The sequence below is a fragment of the Pyrgilauda ruficollis genome, unplaced genomic scaffold (assembly GCF_017590135.1).
Source record: "Pyrgilauda ruficollis isolate IOZ18807 unplaced genomic scaffold, ASM1759013v1 scaffold224, whole genome shotgun sequence".
Taxonomy (NCBI): Eukaryota; Metazoa; Chordata; class Aves; order Passeriformes; family Passeridae; genus Pyrgilauda; species Pyrgilauda ruficollis.
Genome location: NW_024521873.1, coordinates 192,913 through 215,329, shown reverse-complemented (window position 1 = coordinate 215,329; position 22,417 = coordinate 192,913). Strand labels below are relative to the sequence as shown.

Genomic DNA, 22,417 nt, shown 5'->3' with positions numbered 1-22,417 from the left:
GCATTGAATTTTTTAAAGTTTAAAACTACTATTGATTTTTGAAGCTGTATGGAGATGAGATGCAGATAGAAAATAGCACTGTGGAAATAGTCTGAAAAGTTGTCTTGATAGCAGTTTAAATTCCAGCTTTTATTCTGCATTAACTTGTAAAGCTGAAAAAAATTTTAGCAAACTGATTCATCATCTGCTTTACAGGCATTTTTGTATTGCTCTAATTCCCAAGTTGTACTGTAGCAACATTTCCTGTGGCATTTCTCAGTGCAGATATTAACCTTTGAAAAGTGAAGTTATGAGCTTCACAAGCTTGAAGCAAGGGTGTGAATTGCCATGGATCTGTCAGATTGACACACTGATTTGTCCTTAATAAGTCATCTTTAAAAAAGCTCACTAGAGAAGAAAGGCCATGTGAAAATTGCTTCAATGACACTGAAGGCAGAAGGCTGCTAACACTTGTTTATTTTACCTAGTTGCAATTAAATAATTTCTTTCCCCCACAGGGATGTCGATGGAGTATTGCAACGGGCAAATGCCACAGAATATGGCTTAGCTTCAGGAGTTTTCACAAAAGATATAAACAAAGCTCTCTACATCAGTGAAAAGCTAGAAGCTGGGACAGTTTTTATTAACACTTACAACAAAACTGATGTGGCAGCGCCATTTGGAGGATTTAAGCTGTCTGGCTTTGGGAAAGATTTAGGTAAGTTGTTTCCTTCCCTCCTTTATTGTCTCAGAGTCTTAATCAATGAAAGAATTACAATCCTTAACCCAATTCCTCTCCCTCCCTAAATATTCCCACTTCAATACCTCCCATTCAGCATTTCCTGTATATTTGCTAAATAACACAGAATATTCCTCTCCAACTACTCTGAGAGCAGACAAATAAATTACAGCTTTTCCAGAGCTCTGTACAGGCTACAAAAGGCTGTCAAGTAACAATGGTATTGGCCAAAATATTCTTTCCCTCAGATAGAATGCTAAATTAGGTATCTCCTCTAAGTAAGAGCATGGGAAACTTTTTTATACCTTAAAATGTCACCAAAATTTGCCAATAGACACAGAAAAAGATGCATTAAAAATATTCTCTTTTCAAAACAACTTTTTAGAAAAGTGAAGTTTATTTTGTCAAAGAAGCTTTGCAAGTCTGGACAGCTCAAGCTTCATGGCAGAGAAAAAAGGAAAATCAAATTTCATTCACACAACAGAGTTTTGCTTTTGGAATCTCCAAAGACACTTCCTGAAACCACAATGAGTCATGATGTCAGGGAAAAAAAGATTACTGATTTTCACACAGCTTCTCTACCTCTGACCTTTAATAGAGGAGAAGCAAAGTTCATAAATACACCTATGAGCCCCCAGTGGCCATCTAAAGACTGCTGCTGCTTGGGGAGCTGCTTGTTAAATCTAGTTCCTTTTTCTTCCACATCTGTTGGGTCTGGCCCCTTGTCAAACCAGGTCTGTAAATCACAGTGGGAAGGTAATTCGTTTTCATTGTTCCTTAAGAACTCAAATATTGGCTACAGTGTTTAAAATTTTTTCTTAGTAATAGTCACAGTTTGACAAAATTCATTTAGCTGCTGTTCTAACAGGTGAATATTGTGCTTGTACAGGTGAAGAAGCTCTTCATGAATATCTCAGAACCAAAGCCATCACTGTGGAATATTAAAGTAACAGCTTCACTTGGGAAGCAGACTGTCAGCAGAGTTTGAATCTTGATTACCACACCAAGCACTTGATACCACACCTAGGATATGCTGTCTGCAATGCTACAACCAAAAGAACAAAGTAAAATACTCATTCCATGGATAAGTTTCTATAAATTAGGTCCAGATTTTAGTCTGACAGACAATGGCTTTTGGAAATCACCCTGAAGTTATTTAAATTATGTAGCAGCAACAGTTGGTAGCACAATTTCTTCCCATCATCCCCCCACCAAAACCCCCCAAGAATATGGTTCAGTTTCTTTTTTTTAAACAGAACTGAAGAGTAAGTTCTCACACACCTACTTCATATTTCTGTGACATAATATTTACATGATCATTTTAAATCTTTAGTCATTAGGCTTCCAAAGTTGAACTAGAATATACTGATTATGCCATTTTTGCTAAACACCAGTTCAGGCTTTACAGTAGCAATTAAACACTCTGCTCTAGTGACTTTTCAGCAGTACAGAAAACCTTCGTGCCATAAGAAGTAAATCAATGCAAGGAAGTGCACTTACTATGATCTTTGTATAGTATATACAGAGTTCAATATTGGTGTTAAACTATGCATATCAAGCTAAAGTTACTGAAAATATTTTCTACTTTTTTGTTGATATGGAATGTGTGATCTGCCTGCAGTTTGAAAGGTGGTTACATTAATGGATTAAAATCACATTTTGTGTCTCTGCACATGGACTGTAATCACTGTTTCATACTGTATGATTATTACTTTGTATTTCACACTTTTGGGTTCTTTTTAATCTCTGGGAAAATCCCTTGTTAAATGACCAAGGTCAGATGCTGGCTTTCAAACTTTTTTCAGTTTGGAAGAAATTTTCTATAGATTGAGACCTTATTTAACTAAGCCTGTTAAGACTCCTTGCTCTTAGAATGCAAAAACACCCGAAGCTTCACTTATCTGTAGGCTGCTATTAAAGACAGCAGTCTGATTCTTTGATCCCCATCCTTCCCCTTCACTAAAATGTTTCATGATTTAATCAGTAAATGTCTCCATCTTATATTTAAGCCACATTGTAAAAGAAAGACCAGAATCCCTGTTATTTCTTACTACAAATACTACAGAAACAGGTATTAAAACTAGAACTTCAGGTACAGGATTCAAAATAAATTCTATAAGTAACTGCAGGTTTCAAGTCATGACATGAAGTGTAATATTTGAGCAAATACAGTATCGAAAATATTACTTTAATGGTGTAGAAAATACTAAGTTCCTTTAAGAAACAATGACATCCAGGAGCATGACAGATACTTCTGAAATGCAGACTGATCTATGAAGTGAATGTAATAGCCCAAACCATTGTATTTGATCAATCTGAGGTTAAGTATAAATGGGACACACTTTCACTGATTCTGGTTTCACAATTGTGTCAAGCCAACTTAAGTATAGGCCAGCTGAAAAGTCACCTTTTCATCCTTCTGTCAGTGACAGTTAACAAAATGGAGACTGGAAACACGGCAGGGAAATTGGGGGATGAAAAGTGTAGCTTAAAGCCATCATAACACCCCAGAGGCAGCCTTGATCCTTTGAGTATGGAGCGTGTTTGCACCAAGCCACAAAGGCTTCCCAGAGGAGCCTGTAAGCTCCCTGTGCTGGTGTGGAGCCCAGTGCAAGCACACAGGGTAAGTACTACGTAACCCTTTGCTGAACTCATGGCTGTCCAGGCTGGCTCTGCTGGAAATGAGCTCAGCCACGGCTCCACTGTTGAGCAGTCACTGCCATTAATGCATTGTAGACTTACCTCTGGGGTACTTCAAGATCATGTTTAACAGTGAAGAGAGTGTACATAACACTTCACAGGACATGGAATATGAAAACAAAGCTTCTTTCCTGGTTAACTCTTTCTTGCCCTTATCTTCCTATAAAAAAAAAAATCTTTCTTCAACAAAGCAACAGAACAAGAATTTTCAACTTTCAAGTGCCCCTTTACTCTAGCTGTTTTCTTGGTGTAATCTACTATGAAGTGCATTTCCCTGTTACTTGATGAATAAAATCACACTTAATTCTTCAGAAACCCAGCCTTTCCCAGCCATGAGTGGATCCTGAATTCTCCACCATGTAAACTATAGCATTTCACAGGATCCTGAGAGATGCTACACTGGGAAACAAAGTGGTATTAAGAGACAACTCTTCAAAGTGAGAAAATATGATTTGGTTGGTTTGGGGTTTTTTAAAGTGAAATAAAAAGGATTTACTCATTTGCTTTGCTGTCCAAAATTTCTATTTTGCCCTTTTCTCCCTTTTGTTTAGGAAACTTAATGTTGTCCACTGTCACTTCATCAGTTACAGAGTCATCTTCATCAGATTCTGAGTCATCTTCTGAAGTCAGCAACTCTTCATCTGTATCAGAATCACTCAGTTCAACTACAGCCACATTCTGAAAAAAAAAAAGATCTTGGTTAACACATACTACATACATACATACATATATATATATACACACACACTACATCACTTCTATCACTTGAGTAAAACAAGGTGAACACATTAAACAACCTGCTACCATAAGAAAATCACAACTACAATAAAAAAAGACTTTTGAGTTTTCCAGGGATTTTACAAATATCATTAAGAGATTCATAAATATTATGGCCCTATAGGAAATCTAAGGCCACATTTATACTACTATCAAAGAAAGAACTGAGTTAATAGCTGAACTCAGATTGTCTAAATCAGGTATTTAAACTGACAAGCAGCAGGCATCAAAACTACTGCTGTTTCAGTAAAAAACTCAAATTATGTCATTTAGTGTGTAAGGGGTCATGACAAAAATACTATCACGTGTAGATATATATATTAATATAGTTTATATCTTATAATGTAGTAGTATTCAGGGCACTACAACTACGCTAAAATAACAAGCAGTTTAAACCAACAGAATATTTTTTGAAGAGATCTCATATATCCATATACAGAGCTATAATTTTTGAGGTCTGCTTAGCGAAAAGGCATTTGGCTGGGTTATGCACATATATCAGCTTCAAAATAAAGTTTTCTTATGTAAGTACGTGGCTGCAGCACTTCAGTTAAAACCAGAAATAAAATATTTATGTGACTGTAAATAAACAGACAAATACCAGCCACAAAGGATCACAACAACACTAACAACTTTTCTAAACCCAAGATCTAGTCATTCCTAAAAACAGCAACAGAGCAGAGCTGAAAGCCTTCTGTTATGCCTTACTAGGCTTTATATTAACCAGTTTCTAAACATAATCACCTAGATGACATTTAAAATACAATTTGTGACTTTTGATTCAGAGTTGTAGATTCAAAAGCATGTCTTATTCCGTTCTTGAACTGCTTTATCCCCTGTGATTAAATTCTGCAAGTATGATGGTGAAGACTTCACAGAAAATGGTAAAGACGTCACTTTATCTATCATATTACTCATTCTAAGATCAGAGTTATTTTAATCCCATCTAGACTGATGCTAAAATAAAAAAAATGTATTTACCATTTCTATAACTTTTTCTGTTTCACTGTCTAGATGTTCAATATCAAACTGATGAGCAGGTGCTGTTACCATTTTTCTTTTGAGCTCATCATTTGCCTGGGCCATCTGTGGTAAAAAGCTCTGTACTCGGTCCAAAACTGAAAAGAAACAATTATCACATATATATATATAAAGTCAAAGAGATGCTCATTAGTGTTCACATTTATAACTCAGATATGAGCCTTTATAACAGATTCCATTTCAACTGTAATTTCCAGTGTCTACAATAATTAAGTATAGACTGAAAGTCTCAAAGAACATGGAAAAACTAGCTGTAGCAGATGCCATGATGGACTAATGAAAGGTCAACATAATTAACAAAAGAAACTCTGAAATTAAGATGGTGTAAGAGAGACAGAAGCTCCAGATTGACGTATAAAGCACTTATGCTCTACAGCTCAGCGGGACTTCAGAAGAATTTTAACGTAATCAATGGAATTAGGAGAATCACACTCATAACCCTTCCATGAAGGAAGACAATATTTTCACCTCCAGAATTTCTTCAAATAAACTGCTCCACACATGCAGATGAGCCAAACACTAGTTTTCTTTCTTTAAGAAGAGGTACTGTTTCAGGTGAGCTCCACAAAAATCTAACAGGTATAATCAATCTTTGAAACACTGTCATCTTTGTAGAGACTTTTATCCAACAAAGAATTCAATGTAACAATCTTTTTAAATTTCAGCTCAATCACAAAACATAAAATAATTTGACAGAAGTCCTTTTTAAATTAAATGCTTTTATACAACAAATATATCAAACTGAGAAATTACTTCTAAAAAAGAGATAAGAAGGCCAAGCAACAGCTCTATACTGGGAAAGAACAATCTGTCCCTAAACGTAACGCCTAGCATTGCAAAATCTAATTTTGCAGCAGCAGCAGTTACATGACTCACCAGTTGGACATGGAGCTGTCATGGGAGGAGGACCTACCACCTCTAGAAACTGAACACAAAAGCTTCTCCCTTTTCAAGGAAAGCACCAAAGCAAAAGCTGTGTCACAAACGTTGCCTGCTACCAGACACGGTACCAGGGACGAGCTCCTCCGTACTCACCATTGCTCCTTGGCACCTTAACCGTCTGTAAAGTTGTGGCCTTCTTGCTGCTACATTTTGAATTAATCAGCAGAATGTCTCCCAGCCCTGCAAACAAACAAACAATCGAGTATTGAAGTGCTTAAGCTGACAAGTTCTCTGTGACTGCCAACTGCTTTTGCTGCTCTTAGAAGAAATACTGGGCTATACAGGCCAGGGGTCTCAGCCTGCAGGTCACCTCTCACACACTCCTTGGGTTTAAGCTAAAGTTCCTTAAGCTGTTTTTGAGACAAAGTTTGACTAAAGAGTTACAGCGCACAGAAACACAAGCTCTCATTGCCCTCTGCGAGGCACGGTGAGGCGGGAGCCGAGGCGCGCCCCTCGCCCTGATTTCAGTGGCGGTGCCAGCCACCTCCGCTAACTGTGGGCAGCAGCGGCGCCGGAAAACCCAAGCGGATGCCAGGGAATTCGGCATTAATTATCCTCATTATCTTTATGACCACCAACAGAGCCATCCGCCCGGTATCATTAATTAAAGCGCAATGTTCTGTCTTTTTAACTTCTTTTCTTTGTTCTCATAAAAATATCGTTACGAATTCCCATAGTTTGACGTGGATTTCCCGCTTATTTGCTCCGTATTATCCCTTCCCGGGAGGGCAGCTCTTCAATACCCGCGGGATGCAATCACCAGTGGGTCACCGGAGGCCGACGAGCCCCTCCTCCGGACCACCTGGCCAAGCCGAGCACCCACCCGCTGCAGGCCGGTGCCGGGCTGGCCGGCCCGGTGCCGGACTCACCTGGCCGGGGCCGCACGTCCAGCAGCTCCCGGGCCGCGCCATGCGCCCGCCCGCACGGAAGTGGAGCGGCGCGCGCGCTCGGCGGCTGCGCGCCCCCTGCCGGGCGGGAGGAGTAGCGGCGCTGCCGCACGTGCGCGACGGCGGGGACAGCGCGCGGCGGCGAGATGGCGGTGACACGGCCCGAGCCTCCTGAGACACAGCGAGGGCCCTGGCGTGCGTTTGGAAGGGCACTGCCAGCAGGTGGAGGCTGGTGGTCCTGCTCCTCCGCTCAGCCCTGATGAGGCACATCTGGAGGACTGTGTCCAGTTCTGCGCTCCTCAGGACAAGAGGGACATGGAACTCCTGGAGCGGGGCCAGCGGAGGCAACAACGGTGATTAAGGAACCGAAGCATCTCTTTAAGAGGAAGGGCTGAGGCAGCTGGAGGCCTGCTTAGCCTTGAGAAGAGATAACTGAGAGGAGATTTCTTCAGTGGCAAGAGTGACAAAAGGATGGAACCAGGCTCTTCTTGGTGGTGCCAAGCAACAGGACAAGAGGCAAGAGGCAGAAAATGATGCACAGGAAGCTCCACCTGAACATGAGGAACACCTTCTTTACTGTGCAGGTAACCACACACTGGAACAGTTTGCCCAGACATGTTGTGGAGTCTCCCGTACTGGAGATATTCCAGAACTGTTTGGACACAGTTCTGTGCAAACCCTGCTTAAGCAGGGAGGTTGGACCAGATGATCCACTATGGTCCCTTCCAACCTGATTGATTCTGTGATTTGGCACAAAAAGTCCATCCCATCACCATGAAGAGCCCGTGGAACCAACCTGCCAGCTGGTAACATCACCAGCCTGTCAGTCTATCAAAACTTTCCCATTTTCATTTTCAGAATTTGATAAATGAACCTAAAATTAAATATCAGAGCCTGAGGGAGTTTTAATCATTCTTTGGAAAAGAAACTTACACAACCACCAAGTTCAGCTGACACTGATACTAACTAGTCTGTTATTCAGGATTTCTTCTGCAATCTCTGTCCTTATCTGTTCTGCAGTTTGTGTCCCTTCACATCTAGACAATGTGAAAACTGCAAAAAGAAAACTGAATGGTTCATAAGAAGCAAGATAGGAAGTCCAAGATGAAAATGAGAATAAATAGTAATCAGGTAAGTGGTGTTTAGGGCCCTCATTGCAAAGGACACAGAAAAATGACAAAGGAAAAAACCCAACCACACAACCACCGAGATGCCAGTATCTTGGAATTAACATGAATAAGAAGCAAACCTCTGCAAGGCCTCAAGCAAGAGACCACCCTGCTCTTTTCCTGACAGACTGTCCAAATGAGTGTCCTCTGCCACTTCCCCAGCCCACCCACAGTGCCAGGTGCATTCCACTGAATTTTCTACCTGCACCTTTTCTCCCCAGATGCACTCCAGAATTTCCATTTCTCAGAAAAATCCCATTGCTAGGTTTAATGATTGAAAAATCTTGAGGGCTGAGGTTTTTGCCTTGGGCCTCAAAAGTGAGTCTTTCTGAATTTGTACACAACCCAAAATAAAAGTGTGTGAACCTCAAACAATATACTTCATCCATGGGTATAATGTGATTTCCATGGAGGGTGGGGCATAATGCTGTCAAGGAACCTGTAGCAGTGAGTCATTAAATGATTGCCCAAGATAACCAGACAAGCAATTAAAAAAGCCAAAAAAAGCACCCTCAGGTGCTATTCCCAAACCTCAGGTTTACAGTCTCACCTGTTGGCAACAACAGCAGATGTGATCTTTATCTGATTTGTAGGGTAGCCCAGCTAAGTATCCAAGCTGTGTAACACCTGAGCTCACACAGGCCATGGGTATATAGGGTTGCTACTAGGGTAGGGAAGCTGCAAATCCCCAATAAATACAGGCTTGAGACAGCTGAATTATTAGCTCGGAAGTTTGGGCTGCTTCATTCATTTAAGGTGGTATTGACATGAATGTTCAAGCTCATCCTGCATGTTTCACTCTCATAGTGCAGAATGTTTTGGCCCCAGTCCTGCAAATACATTTCCCCACTGCAGCTAGCTCCAGTTTATGGCAAACACTTGGTGACTTGCCTGTGCTGTCTTTTTTTTCCTCTCCGTAGACAGGAAAAGGGATGCTGTGGGTTTGGGTGCTGTCACCATCATTAAATCTTCTCTTTTCATCCTCTTTCTTCCTTTCTTCCCTTTCACCTTCCAGTTAAGGCATCCTCACCACTTCAAACAATTGAGCAACAATTGAGGAATAATACTAGTACTGATAATAAATGCACAAATTTAGCTGGCTTGACTGTTCCAATGTATTAATGTGAAGTGTTAATATTAAGTCTTTTTCAAAACAGGAGTCCAGCAAGGCCTTGGCTCCGTACTTAGTTAAACAGAGGCAGCTGATGTCAAGGGAGGAACTTGCAGACTTACGTGCTGTTTGCAGGGTGCACAGTCCAGTTGGGCAAGAACAAGGATATTCCAACTGACCCAAACACTTTACAAAATTGGATTCCTGAGGAAGCTGCTTTTTGCCAACTGGCAGGAAAAAGCGACAACGTCCAGGCAGCTGGCAGTCAGGAGTCAGTACAAAACGGCGACTCCAGTGCTACGGCCAAGAAGCTTCTGCGAGTGGAAGCAAAGGCACCGGCACGGCCGGCGCTGCCCGGGGAGCGCCCTGGCCCCGCTCCCCAGCGCTTTGTTTCCCGGCTGCGGGGCACCAGCCGGGACCCTGGGGGGCAGCGAGGCGGGGGCGCAGCTTCGCCCCCGCTACGGCCGAGGGGCCGGCAAGGCGAAGGGGCCGCGGGCGAGTCTCGCAGCGCGGGCAGCGACTGTCGGGCAGTGGGGGTTCGCCCCGGGGGCCAGGCTGGGAGAGACCACGGGCACAGCGTCCCGTCCCGTCCCGTCCCACGGGCGGCGCGGGGCGGTGGCGCTCGGCTCCTCCCTGCCCCGCCCAGCGGGGCTCGGAGCGGCCGGTGGCGGCGGCGGCGGCTCTACGCATCACGGGCCACATCATCGCGGGGGCCGCCCGCTTCCGCGCCTGCTCAGTGGCGGCGGCGCTCACCTAGCGCGGAGCTGTCACCGCCGCCGGCTGCTCCCGCCCCGCCGCGGCGATGGAGCGCGACCCCGCCGCGCTGCCGGCGCCGCTCTCGCCCAGGTGAGGGGAGGGCGCGGCCCGAGGGGGCGGCGCGGGGGGCGAGGGCAGCGGAGCCGGGCGGGCCGGGGACCTGCCGCCCCGGGCCGGGGAAGGTGGCGGGGGCCGCGGGCGAGAAAGTTTCCTGGCCAGTGGCGGAGCCTCCCGAGCGCCACGCCGGCACGCCCCGATGCCGGGGTGCCCAGGGCGCCCGGGGCTGGGGGGCACTCGGTGCCGCCCGCCTGCCGCCCCGGCCGGGGTTCCCGGGTGCCGCGGGGCTCGCCCTCGCCGTGCTGCGGGCCCGGCGCTCCCGCCCGCCCTTCTCCCGCAGCTGCCCCCCGGGCCGGGCGGGCTCCGCTGCTCGCCGGGCGGGCCGCTGTCCTGCGGCCGGAGCGAGGATGCCGCCCGCGCCCGGTACCCTGCGCTCCTCAGAGCCCCGCAGCGCGTTTCATCATGTGCGCGTAATTCTGCGCTGCTCCAGGTATCCGGGACAATGAGCCTTTTCTTCGGTTTCTCTGTGCCTGCACGAGACCTGCCCAACATTCCGAGTAGCCCTTATTCCTTGGCACTCTTTATACCCGTAAGTGCAGGCAGTTCTGTTCCCACCTTTGCGCCCATAAAAATGTGCCAGATGGTCACCGCAGATGCATCGCTAGACAAGCATAGAACCTCTACCTGAACAGCACGTGTACAGACTTCAATGACCGTCTCTTTTTTGTTTACAAACGTTAATTAATGTGTAAGTAAGCGTAATTAACGTGTGATGGCACATCCATTCTCTTTCCATACTTCTCTGCCAAAACGTAAGAGCTGTTTGTGATTTATTCTACTTTACTTTCTACTCTCTCATGAATTCTCAGTTAACTTCAGGTTGTAGCTATTTCTCTAGTTTCACTGAATGTTATAATTTCTGCTTCCTCCGACCCACTGTCCAGGATATAGTTGTGTGTCTTCTTCACTCACATTTGAATCTAGGTTATAGACCACACTACAGTATGTGGATCATATAAAATAAAATAATTGTTTAGTCTTCAGGAAGAGTCCTAGCAGTGTTTAGAATACATGCCTAGTTATCCTCACTTTACCAGTTTAGTAATGTCGGTAAAAAGATGAGAGCAGATAGGATGACCTGTTTTGGAAGCATTCCCTACATGTACTGCCCTAAAGAGATTGTGAAACTGGATCCATAACTACTGTAGTATGCCTGGTAGATACTTCAGGAGGAAAAATAACAGTGTATCATTTTCTTTTCAAATACCTGTAGGATATTATCCACACAAGCAATAGGAAGTCTGTATCCTAGTGCCTGAATTAATAAGTAATTAATCTCTCCTTAGTGATGACAGTAGAGACCTGTAATCAGGATCCCAAAGAGTAGTTAGGATTCATCCTGGTAAATACTGACTGGTTACTTAATCTAGAGGACTGCATTAACTCTTACATTTTATACTTACCCACCTGATTTTGATGGGCTGAAGGATGTGATTGGCCTGGTATTTTTCATGCTGGTATTCCATTTGGGTCATTTTACAACCAACCACATTTCACAGGCTTGCTGCTGTGTTTTGACTCTGTTTTGGTCTTTTCTAGATGACTTGCCTTAAAAGTGCAGAGTCAAACCAAGTATTTTTCTCTCAGTTGCTTTTCTCTTCCTCGGGGCCAAAATCGAAAGCTGCCATGATGAGGAAGTGGAATGCAGCGGTCTCAAACTTGTCTGAAAATTGAGCCTGTGGGCGGCAGGTTGTTCAGTGCCTTACTGCCAAGAAGGCATCTGGAGGTTCCTTAGTCTGTTTTTTTCCTCTTGTTATTTGTTTCTTTTGCTGTTAATTTAACCAGCAACTGCCATACAATAAACACAGTGTTAAACAGTTTTCCATAGTACTTAAAAATGATATGTAATGGTCTTATATCTGCCTTGCATGCACCATTTGTTGATTTTCAGCATGTTTTGCAGCCTTTTACATGCTCCCCTCAATATCTGGTATAAGTAATCTTAGCCCAGTGTACCACATTGGTTTCTGGATTCTGTGGAATGGTTGATGATAATACAATCTGTTTACTCTCTGTAAAGTTGAGGTGATATGATGTAGCATTCCCTTTCTACTGATATTCCCCACTACACTAATATGAATGATTAGCCATGGCTGTGATAAGGGTGTCAGTGTGATACTGACACTTGTAAGTATACACAATGCAATAGTGGAGAAGAGGCCATGCAGATCCCTGTATCACCTGTATTCTGAACTTAAAGAATGCTCCCAAAATCTATTTCCAGCTTTACAGAATCTCAGAATTGCTGAGGTCAGAAGGAATCTCAGCAAATTTTCTATTCAGCCATGTCTGCTCAGTGTAGGGTCAAGAAGAACAGGTTTCTTGGGGCCATGTCCACTTTGGTTTCAAATATCACCAAGGATGGAGTCTCCAGAACTTGTTTGAACCACTGTTCAGCCACTGTCATGGTATAAACCCCCAGCTTTTTCTTATATTCAAATGCCATTTCCAATGTTTCAATTTGTGCCTGCTATCTCTCATCTTTTCAGTGAGAAGAGTCTGGTTTCATCTCTGAAGACACAAGAAGAGTCTTTCATGCCAAGTAATAATCCAGCTTCATCTTTGCTTATTATGGCAAAATATTAAAGTTCAGTGTTTTGTTAGTGTTTCATATTACTTTCCTGAATCTCTTTCCAAGGCTTGTTCTTGTCCTGAGAGCATTTCTCAGGCAGGCATGTTTACACAATTGTATTTTATTGTGGACTGCCTAGAAGTGCAGTGTAGAGATGATTAATGGTTTAAAAGACCACCTGTAAAAAAATGTTGGCAACTTTTAGGAAAAACAGGTTTCAACTGTGGTGTGATTAGCTTTGGGTCCCATGAAAGCCCTCAGAATTATTCAGATAGATGTTATCTTTTGGTTTTGTTAGCCAAGCTCTGAAAGAAATCAGAAATTTCCCTAGACCTAAACTTTGGTAAGTATTTATTTTAGCCTGTCATAATGTTTACTCTAGAGAAATTTCATGCTTGGTTCTTCCTCCTTCCCATTTTTTTGAAGGTTCTTAAAAGGTCACGATTTATTGAGTTCACACTTTAAATGAATTGTTGGCAGTCTAATATCTATCTGATCAAATTTAGCTGTAGAATCTGGCCCCTTAATCCTGCTAATGCTAGATGTTCTTTAAACCAAGGGGAAGTAAGGAAGAAGCATTTTCTTTCCCATGCTCTTGTGAACAGTATTGTAGGTGTGTCTGGAACAATGTGGACAATTATTTGTGCAATAGTGAAGAGAGTTCTTTGAGCTTCTTCCTGAACAGTTGAATTTTTTTGGTCATTTGATCCTTCTCAGATGAAGCAAGCCAATCCAAGGTTGGAAAGGAAGGATGGAAAAATATCATAATGATCAGGTGTTCAGTTTCATAGCTGAAGTACCTGAGACCCTTCTAAAGCAGCTTTGCATTTCCAAAAGTCAGCATCTCTCCCATTTTGTGGTCCTGTTTTCTACAGCATTTATTTCTTCCTGTCCTGTCTCCATGTGCATTTTTTAAATTGCTGCATGCATTGTATTAACTCTTATGGGTAAAATTGGCTTGCTCTCTTTTGGATTGCCAAGTATTTCATTTTTCAGGAACACATCTTCAGTGAATGGCAGGATATGGCTGAATTTATTTGTTTATGTTTACAGAACTATTTGTTAATGTTTGTGTATGCTTGCAGGACTGAGAGAAAGAGGTGGGTAGTACATAGTAATTGTTATGTGCTATGAAATATATGAAGGAAAAGAAGAAACTATTGAAAGTAGATACTTAGGAAACAATAAGGAAGAGGGAATAATTATTTTCATAGTTTGGGCATAACTTATTATTTTCCCTGTAGTGACAAAGACAAGGTGTCCTTTCATTTCATATGTAATATGCCAGCTATGATAAATCTGAGGCTGCTTCCTGACTTCTCAAAGGTTCTTTGTCTCTCTCTCTCTTTTTTTTCAGTACTTCATCTTTTTCTGTAACCTCCAGATTATATGTCAAGAAACCAGAACCACTTATCTCCTCTTCCTACACAGACTGGGAAAGAGATTTTTGAGATTTTAACTGCCTTTTCTTCATATGAATTACTTGAGCAGAGCTTGCTTTTTTTAGCTCCCATATTTTTCTAGACAACACAACAACATAGGCATTTTTCTTGTCAATGATAAAGCTTCTCGGGAAGTTCTTGTTCTTCCTTAGAACAACACAAACAACAAGGTTTGCTGCATCTTGTAGGTACAAAATACCCCTGAAAATACAGCAATTATTAGCATCCTGTAACTTAGGGTGTAAGTATTGCACCAAATGACATTTAGAAAATTATTTTTGTTGGAACACATGTTTAGAAATGAGTTACATTTAGAAGGGTTCGTAGTTATCTTCTCTCTGTATGCTCTGAAGGAACAATTACTCTTTCCTGTATATTATACTATACAATACTTTTCCAACCTAAACAATTTTATGGTTCTGTGGTTTTCAGTTTATCTTCTTAAATTCTCATTTTCCAGCATTTATCACTAAGTTCATATTTTGTCATTCTATGTCTTTGTGGTAGGAAAAACATAAATGGTTGTCATCCAAACTGCTTTGTACTATTCCATTGCTAGCCATTCCTCCATTTGGAACTTGACCAAATAATTTTTCTGTTCCCCTTTTTTTTCCCTTTTAAGTATGATTTCTGTTTCTTAATACTTTCTTATATGAAATGAAACCGCAATCTTATCAAAGGATTCATTTCTTTAAAAACCCAATAAAATATAAGAATTTAAAAGGAGAACAATCCATATGTTAAAAAATATATGAATAATTAACCCAAATATTTTTGGCCAGAGTTCCAGAGTAGTGAATAATTTCCCTGAGTCACTGGTCTAGCACTCTGGCGACTGGAGGACATATGGGAGAAACTGGCAGTGAGAGCCAGCCTCTGCATTGCTACAGCTGTCAGAAAATTTTCTCAATGCATTTTCCTGGGAGTGAAGTGAAATCCTTCAATTTCTTCTTCTTCTTGTTCTGGCTTTCTGTAGCACGTAACAGAGCACCATTTTGACCTGTGGTTAGAGCTGCTCCGGGATAGCAGCAAAAGTTGTTTTGTTATTCCTAATTAAAATGTATGGAAACCAGAATTCAGGCCTAGGAGATTTTTATGCACTGAAATTGAAAGATTCAACAAAGCACAATCTGCTACTGAGTGGCAAAAGATTGCAGGAATCTTGGTTACTTAAATTCCACTGTTGGTCTTGTGGAAAAAAGATTGCTGTGTCTTGCAAAACTTGGCTTCTTTCTAGATCAAGCCATACATTTCATTGTCATTTTAAAAATATTTGTTTCTTGGTCAGAGCTCTCTTGGATAAAGTAAATGGTAGAGGGAAAATCATCATGTTGCTTCTGAGTCTTTTTACTCAAAAAACCCAGATCTAGTAGTTCCGTGAGCAGCAGGAATTTTGAAGTGGACTTGCTCTGGCCATATTGGAGTGAGTTATCTCAGCTAATGTTTGAAGACACCTAACATCAAAGGCACAAACTTGGATCTCTTACAAGGCTATTAGTTGCTAAAAGCTTTGACATCTCCACTCCCTGTAAAGTCTATCTGAAATTGCTCTAAAAATACTGGATGACTTAAAAGCTTTGGAACAGAGGGAAGGGAAGTATAAGAATCATAACATAAAAGATATGATCATAGGAAGCTGAGTTTCTTAGGAAATGCAGATTAAAGGTTCTCCAGCTCTAAAATATTTTCATTTCCTGCAGTCTGTAAAAAATATATATTCACAGCTTTGCATGGATACAAATTCACGTGGAATTGTGTTATCCTACATCGTGCTGGTGCAGTCTCCCTGACCATTGTTCGTTTATGCCAATCATTTACTTGTAATTATGGACTTTAGTAATAAATACCAAAGTCAGCAAAGCTTTGAGTCAAATTAGAACTATTCTTTTTGTAAATTGCTACAATTATTATCACAAGATGAAGATTGAAGAAAAGGAAGGTAAAGTGGCTTCTGATGGAGGGAATGTGAAATGACTTGAGATTGTCAGTGCATCATTGTTTATTTTCTTACCACGATGGAAATGTCAAAGTAGAAACAACCTCACCTTAAATCATGGTAAACAGAGAAGAGAAAAGATTGTGATCTGAAAAATTAAACCAATATCTTGTGTATTCTGTAGAGTTAAAATATTTTAGAAGTAAATATATACTTTCTACTTTTTTTGCAGATCCACTCTTGCTTATGGAGTTGTTGGAGATTTGAGAGCAATGGAAAAACATTTTTGCTTGCAAAAAAGGAACATTTTGGTCCACGTGTAAGTGTGGCACTTGATGACTCACCTGCAAGATTTCTTGGCTGACATCTGAAGAACAAAGTGCTTTCCAACCTGTACTTCTGTAGCACTATGACTAACTGTAAAGGCAGATCTACTATCTCCAAAACAAATAGCAAAGTCCATGACAGAGAAGGCTTTGTAAACTGGACCATAAATCTTAATACAATTCAGTCTGATAAATTTTTGAGGCTGCTTTTAAGTATGGTTCCTGTTGTTTACCAAATAAACCAAGAAGAAAGACACAAAAAGGTGAATGGTGTCTGGCAAGAGGGATTGCAACCAGCAGGACACAATTTTAATGTCAGGTCCGAACAGCACACAGAGTACCATCACTTTTCAGAAGCAAGCTTTCATGGTAGCAATGGACACAGCTCATCCAGCTGTAGCCCTAAATATGATGATTTTACCAGTTACAATTACTGTGATGGAATGGACACTTCAGAAACAGATGCCATGTTGCAGGATGACAATTTCTCTAGTGACAGTAATGAGGATATCATTGTGGAAGGAAGTAGAAAACAACCCAAAGAATCGAGCAGTATTATGGCACTGCAGATACTCGTACCTTTTTTGCTGGCAGGGTTTGGAACTGTTTCTGCTGGCATGGTTTTGGATATTGTACAGGTTGGTATTTGCTTTGTAAGACTTTTTTAACAGGTACTCTGTGGGGTCTGTAGTTCTAACATGTGACATTGTAGATGTCTGCAATATTGAGATGTAATTAGGTCTGTGTGCAGTTCTGCTACTATGAACTTATTAAAAAAGTTTGAAATAAGCACAATATTTAAACAAAAATACAATACATAAATTAATCACTGTGGATTCCCCCACTTTTGTTTGGTTTTGCTTCGCTCAGATATAGGAATTTCTTTAGCTGCGCTTAAAGAGTTTACAAAGTTAATTAAAATAGGAGGAAGAGGTGACAATCTTTGTCACTAGAATCTTCAGAAAGTAAAGGCAATTTCGACTTCAATCAGCTGCACTGGAAAGAAATTTTGTTACCTCAAAAAAAAGGTAAACAAAATTTCACATACAAACTTTACTGCCTCCTTGGGCTGTTTGACACCAGTCTGGTGCTTTGTTCATGCATATCTTACAAATTTATTCTTTGTACAGATGCTTTAATTGCATCATTTTGTTTTCATTAAAATAATAATTTAAATTATTGCAAATCCCTGAATAAAAAGACAATTTACAGTTTTGTTAGTTTAGTTAGAGTTGGTAAATCATGACAAATTAAATATATGGGTTGACAAGACATACAAAGTAGCATAGCACTGCAGGGCTGAGAACTTGGTGCACAAAAAATGAAAATAATTTTCTTTAAAAAATCTGGGTTTTGGAAAGCTGTGCTCTTGTAAATTTCACACTTAGAGATAAAATAATAGACAAGCTTTTTTTACTTTCAGGCTCTGTTCATATGACAGTTAATTCCTTGCTGGTTTTGTGTGAGGTTTCTACACAGCTTGAAAGGAAAAGATGAAAATATTGAAAATTAAGAGCAGAATTCAAGAGCAGTTTTAGTATCTAGGACTATTTTAAGTAATGAAAAACAAATACTCCAAATTAATGACATCTTTTTTTAAACTACATTTGTTTTAAGGCAAAGTTTTATACCTCTTGCTTATAGTCTTCTCATCTTTGAAGCAGTAATATGCAGTCATATATCTGTTCTATCTAAATAGAACAGGTAACAGTTCTGACTTCAGACTTTTAGGTCTAATACAAAAATATTAAATTCTTTTAGAGGGTTAAGTTATGATTTATAGAAGTTTTTGAATAATTTGTGGATGGTCTAAAGAGAATTTTTCAATTAAATGTTTCCCACTGTATCCTTTGTATAGCACTGGGATGTGTTCAAGAATGTTACTGAAGTCTTTATCTTGGTTCCTGCTCTTCTTGGTCTCAAAGGAAATTTGGAAATGACCTTGGCATCCCGGCTGTCAACTGCTGTAAGTAACTTTCTCTTCCTCTTCACTCTTCAGATACATGTTTAAAACATTTCAAAAAGGAAACATGAGTGTTTTATGTTTATGAATTCATCTGGCTGTTATGGGGCAGTTTAAATCTGTTATTAAGTTGGCAGAGTTAAAAAGGTGGCTTGTTTCCACACATCAAAACTTCACTTCTAAAGTCTCTTCCAACTCATAATTCAGAACAGATAAAGCAGATTTTTGAGATTTATAGGTGTATTGAGAGATCTTTGACCTTGAGGGATTTCAGATAGGCTAGGGGGATTTCAAATAGGCTAAAAAAAGTTTGTGTTTTAAGCACATTTTTTTAAAGACCATTAGTGTGGCACCAAAGTAAAGCATTGGTAACATTGCTATTCCAGACCTCTGTTGATCAAACTGCAAGAATTAATTTTTTTTTTAGCTTTCTGGCTAAACAAATTTATTTATTTTTGTTGTGATGAGGTTGTTTTGGGCTTTTTTTTTTTTGTCTGCTTATTTTTTGTGTGTGCCAACACTGTAATGTAGCATAACTAGGTTTTTTCTGTGTGTTCTTTCACATGTATTTTTTATAGCTGTTTTTTTACATTTCAGGGGATGTTATGTCTCTTCATTTTTCTAGTCTAAGTAAGCCAGATTGCCTTCCTATATATCTTTTGTGTGTGTGTGAATAACTAGTGATTAGATCAGTCTAATAATGTGGCTAGGCTATTTCTGATAGCTGCACTGGGTGTCTCTCTAAGACTGTCTAATGCTGTGCTTCTGTTCTCCAGCAAGGCCCCACTCTCTGCCTCTTCCTACTTGAATGAATTTTTCTAGTACATGTCTAGTCAAAGGTGTACATAACTCCAGATGAGATTTTACTATGTCTTTGTAGAATATGGCTCTTGAAACTTTCTAGGGTGTTATGTACTTTCTTGCCTAGAAGAGTTAGGTTTAAACCTCTCAGTCACTTTGTGATCAATGGCTGTGCCCTATTATTTACGCATTTGTTCTTTTCCAGCTGTCACTCCCATCTTCTGGCAGGAATATTATTAGTCCATAAGTGCATGACCTTGCATTTCTACTGCTGAATTTTATCAGCTGTTTTTTTGCTGCTGTAACCCTCAAGGACATTCAGTTTTTGTATTGTATTACAATGCTTTGTATTGACAATGTCTCCCAGTGTTGTGCCATTAATAAATGCCATTGCCACGTTCTATTGAGTTGTTGCCTGAATGCACACTGTGATGGACGTAGCCTTGGCAGTCCTGTGAGGGTTTGCTTGTTCATGCCCATTATAGAAATTGATTACTTTCATACATAAGGATTGACATGTTCTATTGTATCTTTATCAACATCATCCTTAGTCATTCAATCTTGTTTTCTGTTTGATTTTATTGTTCTTTCTTTTCTGAGAATTCTTACTGTTTCTGAACAGTATTTTGAGTTTAAACCTTACTACCTTTACTGTCTGCTGCTGTGACAAACACCCCATGTGTGGAGACGCAAGCCTGGACTCCATGTTTCAGAAGGCTGGTTTATTATATTATGATATATATTATATTAAAATGATATACTAAAACTATACTAAAAGAATAGAGAGAAAAGATTCATCAGAAAGCTAGCAAGAACAGGAATGGAATGAATAACGAAGACTCCTGACTCTCAGAGAGTCTGAGCCAGCTGCATCTGTGATTGGCCATTAATTAGAAACAACCAACATGCCCCAATCACAGATGCATCTGTTGCATTCCACAGCAGCAGACAATTATTGCTTACATTTCTTTCCTGAGGCTCCTCAGCTTCTCAGGAGGGAAAAATCCTAGCAAAGGATTTTTCATAAAATATCATGGTGACAGTCTGGCATGAATGCTTTTGTCTATTACTTTACCTTTTGGGTTTTGTTGACCTATTGCTTAATTTGTTTCTGACTGGTACAGTTTGTGGCCTGAGGATTAAAAATGCTTGTATTGCATAATGAAAAATACACCAAGTCCAAGATCAACCAGTGCCTTACTGAAGGCTTAAAATAAAGAAGGTCGGAATACACTTCACCACTTGTGCTTAGGTTAATGTGATCTTTAATTCTGTGTCTCAGTTGAGCTTATGACCTCTGCCAGATTACAAATCCAGAACTTGTCTGGGTCCATCAGTGACTGAATGCCCCATCCTCACCAGTGCCATCGCATTTGTGAACACCACTCTCAGGGGACGTTTGGAAAAGGGTCACACAGACCCTTTCTCTGCACTGTGACTCCTGACCTAGGTCCTTGTTATCCACCAGCTGTTACCAAGACAGGAGCTGATCCCCCTCTCACACACAGGTTAAGAGTACTGGAGTGTCCACAACACAGGCTGCATGTTCAGTGAATAAACTAAGAGAACAATCCTGTACAAGATCAGAACAGTATACATCATTCATTATCAAGGGCATGCTAACAAGATTATATTTAAATATTTTATGTTAAAAAAAAGCCTAAAAAACCAACCAAATAAATAAAACCCCAAACCAAAGCTGTGGAAACCTGTTACATGTGATGGCTTACTGCTAGACCTGCAATTTACATGCCAGTTCTCTCAGAAAGAGGTCATTCTGACTTTTGCATTCTTCCCATTGATTTCATTGACCCCTATTCTCTTTAGCTGCTCAACCTTTGGTCCTGTCATCTTCATCCTAGGTGAGAACAGGAGTAATTAATTAATTAATTAATTCAGAGTATATCTAAACAGTTATTTGGAACCCATTTGTCTGATTAATCTTCCCCTCTCTGGCCTACATTTGCCCTTTCTAGCTCCCTAGCAGACACCTGTCTTTAAGTAAAAGCTAGACTGTGCCCCTGTGACCAGCTTTACCTTTTGAGGAGGAAATTTCTGACATGAGTTCAGCATTGGAGTTAATTCATGTCCTGCTTGCTCACTTAGCTTATTATTGCATCTGAATTTGCAGACATGTCTGTGCTCTTGGGGCTGTAAACTAATTATATTTACTTCATTGTTAATTACGCAGTCAGCCAAAAAGTAGTGTCTTCTTAGCAAATATCCATAGTACATCAGTTTCAAGCGTTGTCTGGTCACTTTCCTTTATCTTGTTGCCCAAATTTCTCCTTTAGCTGTGTCTTACTTATCACTCACAATTTCCCATCCACTTTAGAATCAGTTATTTCACTAAATCTGTCTCAAGACTGTGTTTTTCATCTGTCTCAGAGAATAGCTTGTACTTCCCTTTGGTGTTAGTTAGTGTAAACTTTCCATACCCTGGCAATCTTACAGGCTACTCTTTTAAAAACATTATTTTTATCCCACCAGAAGTTACTTCATATGTAGAATACAGACAGCAAAGAGCAAAAAGGTGCTTCTGGAGTTCTACTTCTGTAAGCCCTTCTCCCTCTGCCCATTGCTGTGCTGGCATAACTGTGGGAGGTACACTTAGGTCAACTGCCCATTCAAGCACAATATTTATATTGTGGTTTGTGTCCTTCAGTTCTTCAGCTTTGTTCTGTTCCTTGGGTCATTCTCATTGTCTCAAGTCACACTGCTGTCTCTTCTCTCTATTCCTTTTTCGTTTTTAAAGAGCAACAATAGCAAAAACCCCCAAAGACATAACACACCACCTACACCAAAACACCGCTTATTCAGTCATTCCTGTAAATTTGTGCAGACTCTTGTTCAGACTGTGTGCTCTCACTGTTAAGCATTAGCAGTATGACTTTACAAACCTTTTGTTTAGGTCCATCTATTTCACAGTATCACACTAAACTTGATTTCAGTTTGTAGAAATTTGCAGCTGCAAGGAGTGGTCCTGCTCTTTCTCCCTTCCAAACCCTGAGACACTTGTGCAAGGTTACATGAGTGGATGTGATGGATCAGGTCGATTTACAGACCCCTTTTCACTCCCTGAATAAAAATGTTTTCCATCAAATCAGCAAATTTTTGGTGCCATGAACTCAGTCATGGAGCTGGTTCAAGAAAGAGATG

General features: G+C 40.6%; 3 protein-coding genes across 3 annotated transcripts in view; 2 read left to right on the top strand and 1 right to left on the bottom strand.

Moving 5' to 3' along the window:
• The window catches only part of ALDH1L2 (aldehyde dehydrogenase 1 family member L2), a 28,616-nt gene extending 26,953 nt beyond the window's left edge, over positions 1–1,663 (top strand). The window contains exons 22-23 of the mRNA XM_041468666.1: positions 498–697; positions 1,608–1,663. Of these exons, the coding sequence (XP_041324600.1) occupies positions 498–697; positions 1,608–1,663 (256 nt within the window). The remainder of the gene's footprint in view (positions 1–497; positions 698–1,607) is intronic.
• Positions 380–7,682, bottom strand: NOPCHAP1 (NOP protein chaperone 1). The gene is made up of 6 exons (XM_041468659.1): positions 7,643–7,682; positions 7,048–7,236; positions 6,272–6,358; positions 5,177–5,313; positions 3,915–4,096; positions 380–3,578 (listed from the first exon to the last, which is right to left on the bottom strand). The coding sequence occupies exons 1-6, from the start codon at positions 7,680–7,682 to the stop codon at positions 3,554–3,556; spliced, it is 660 nt and encodes a 219-aa protein (XP_041324593.1). The 3' UTR covers positions 380–3,553.
• Positions 7,683–10,092: 2,410 nt separating this feature from the next.
• The window catches only part of SLC41A2 (solute carrier family 41 member 2), a 43,734-nt gene continuing 31,409 nt past the window's right edge, over positions 10,093–22,417 (top strand). Inside the window, exons 1-3 of the mRNA XM_041468668.1 lie at positions 10,093–10,191; positions 16,401–17,132; positions 18,353–18,460. Of these exons, the coding sequence (XP_041324602.1) occupies positions 16,578–17,132; positions 18,353–18,460 (663 nt within the window). The 5' untranslated portion in view covers positions 10,093–10,191; positions 16,401–16,577. The remainder of the gene's footprint in view (positions 10,192–16,400; positions 17,133–18,352; positions 18,461–22,417) is intronic.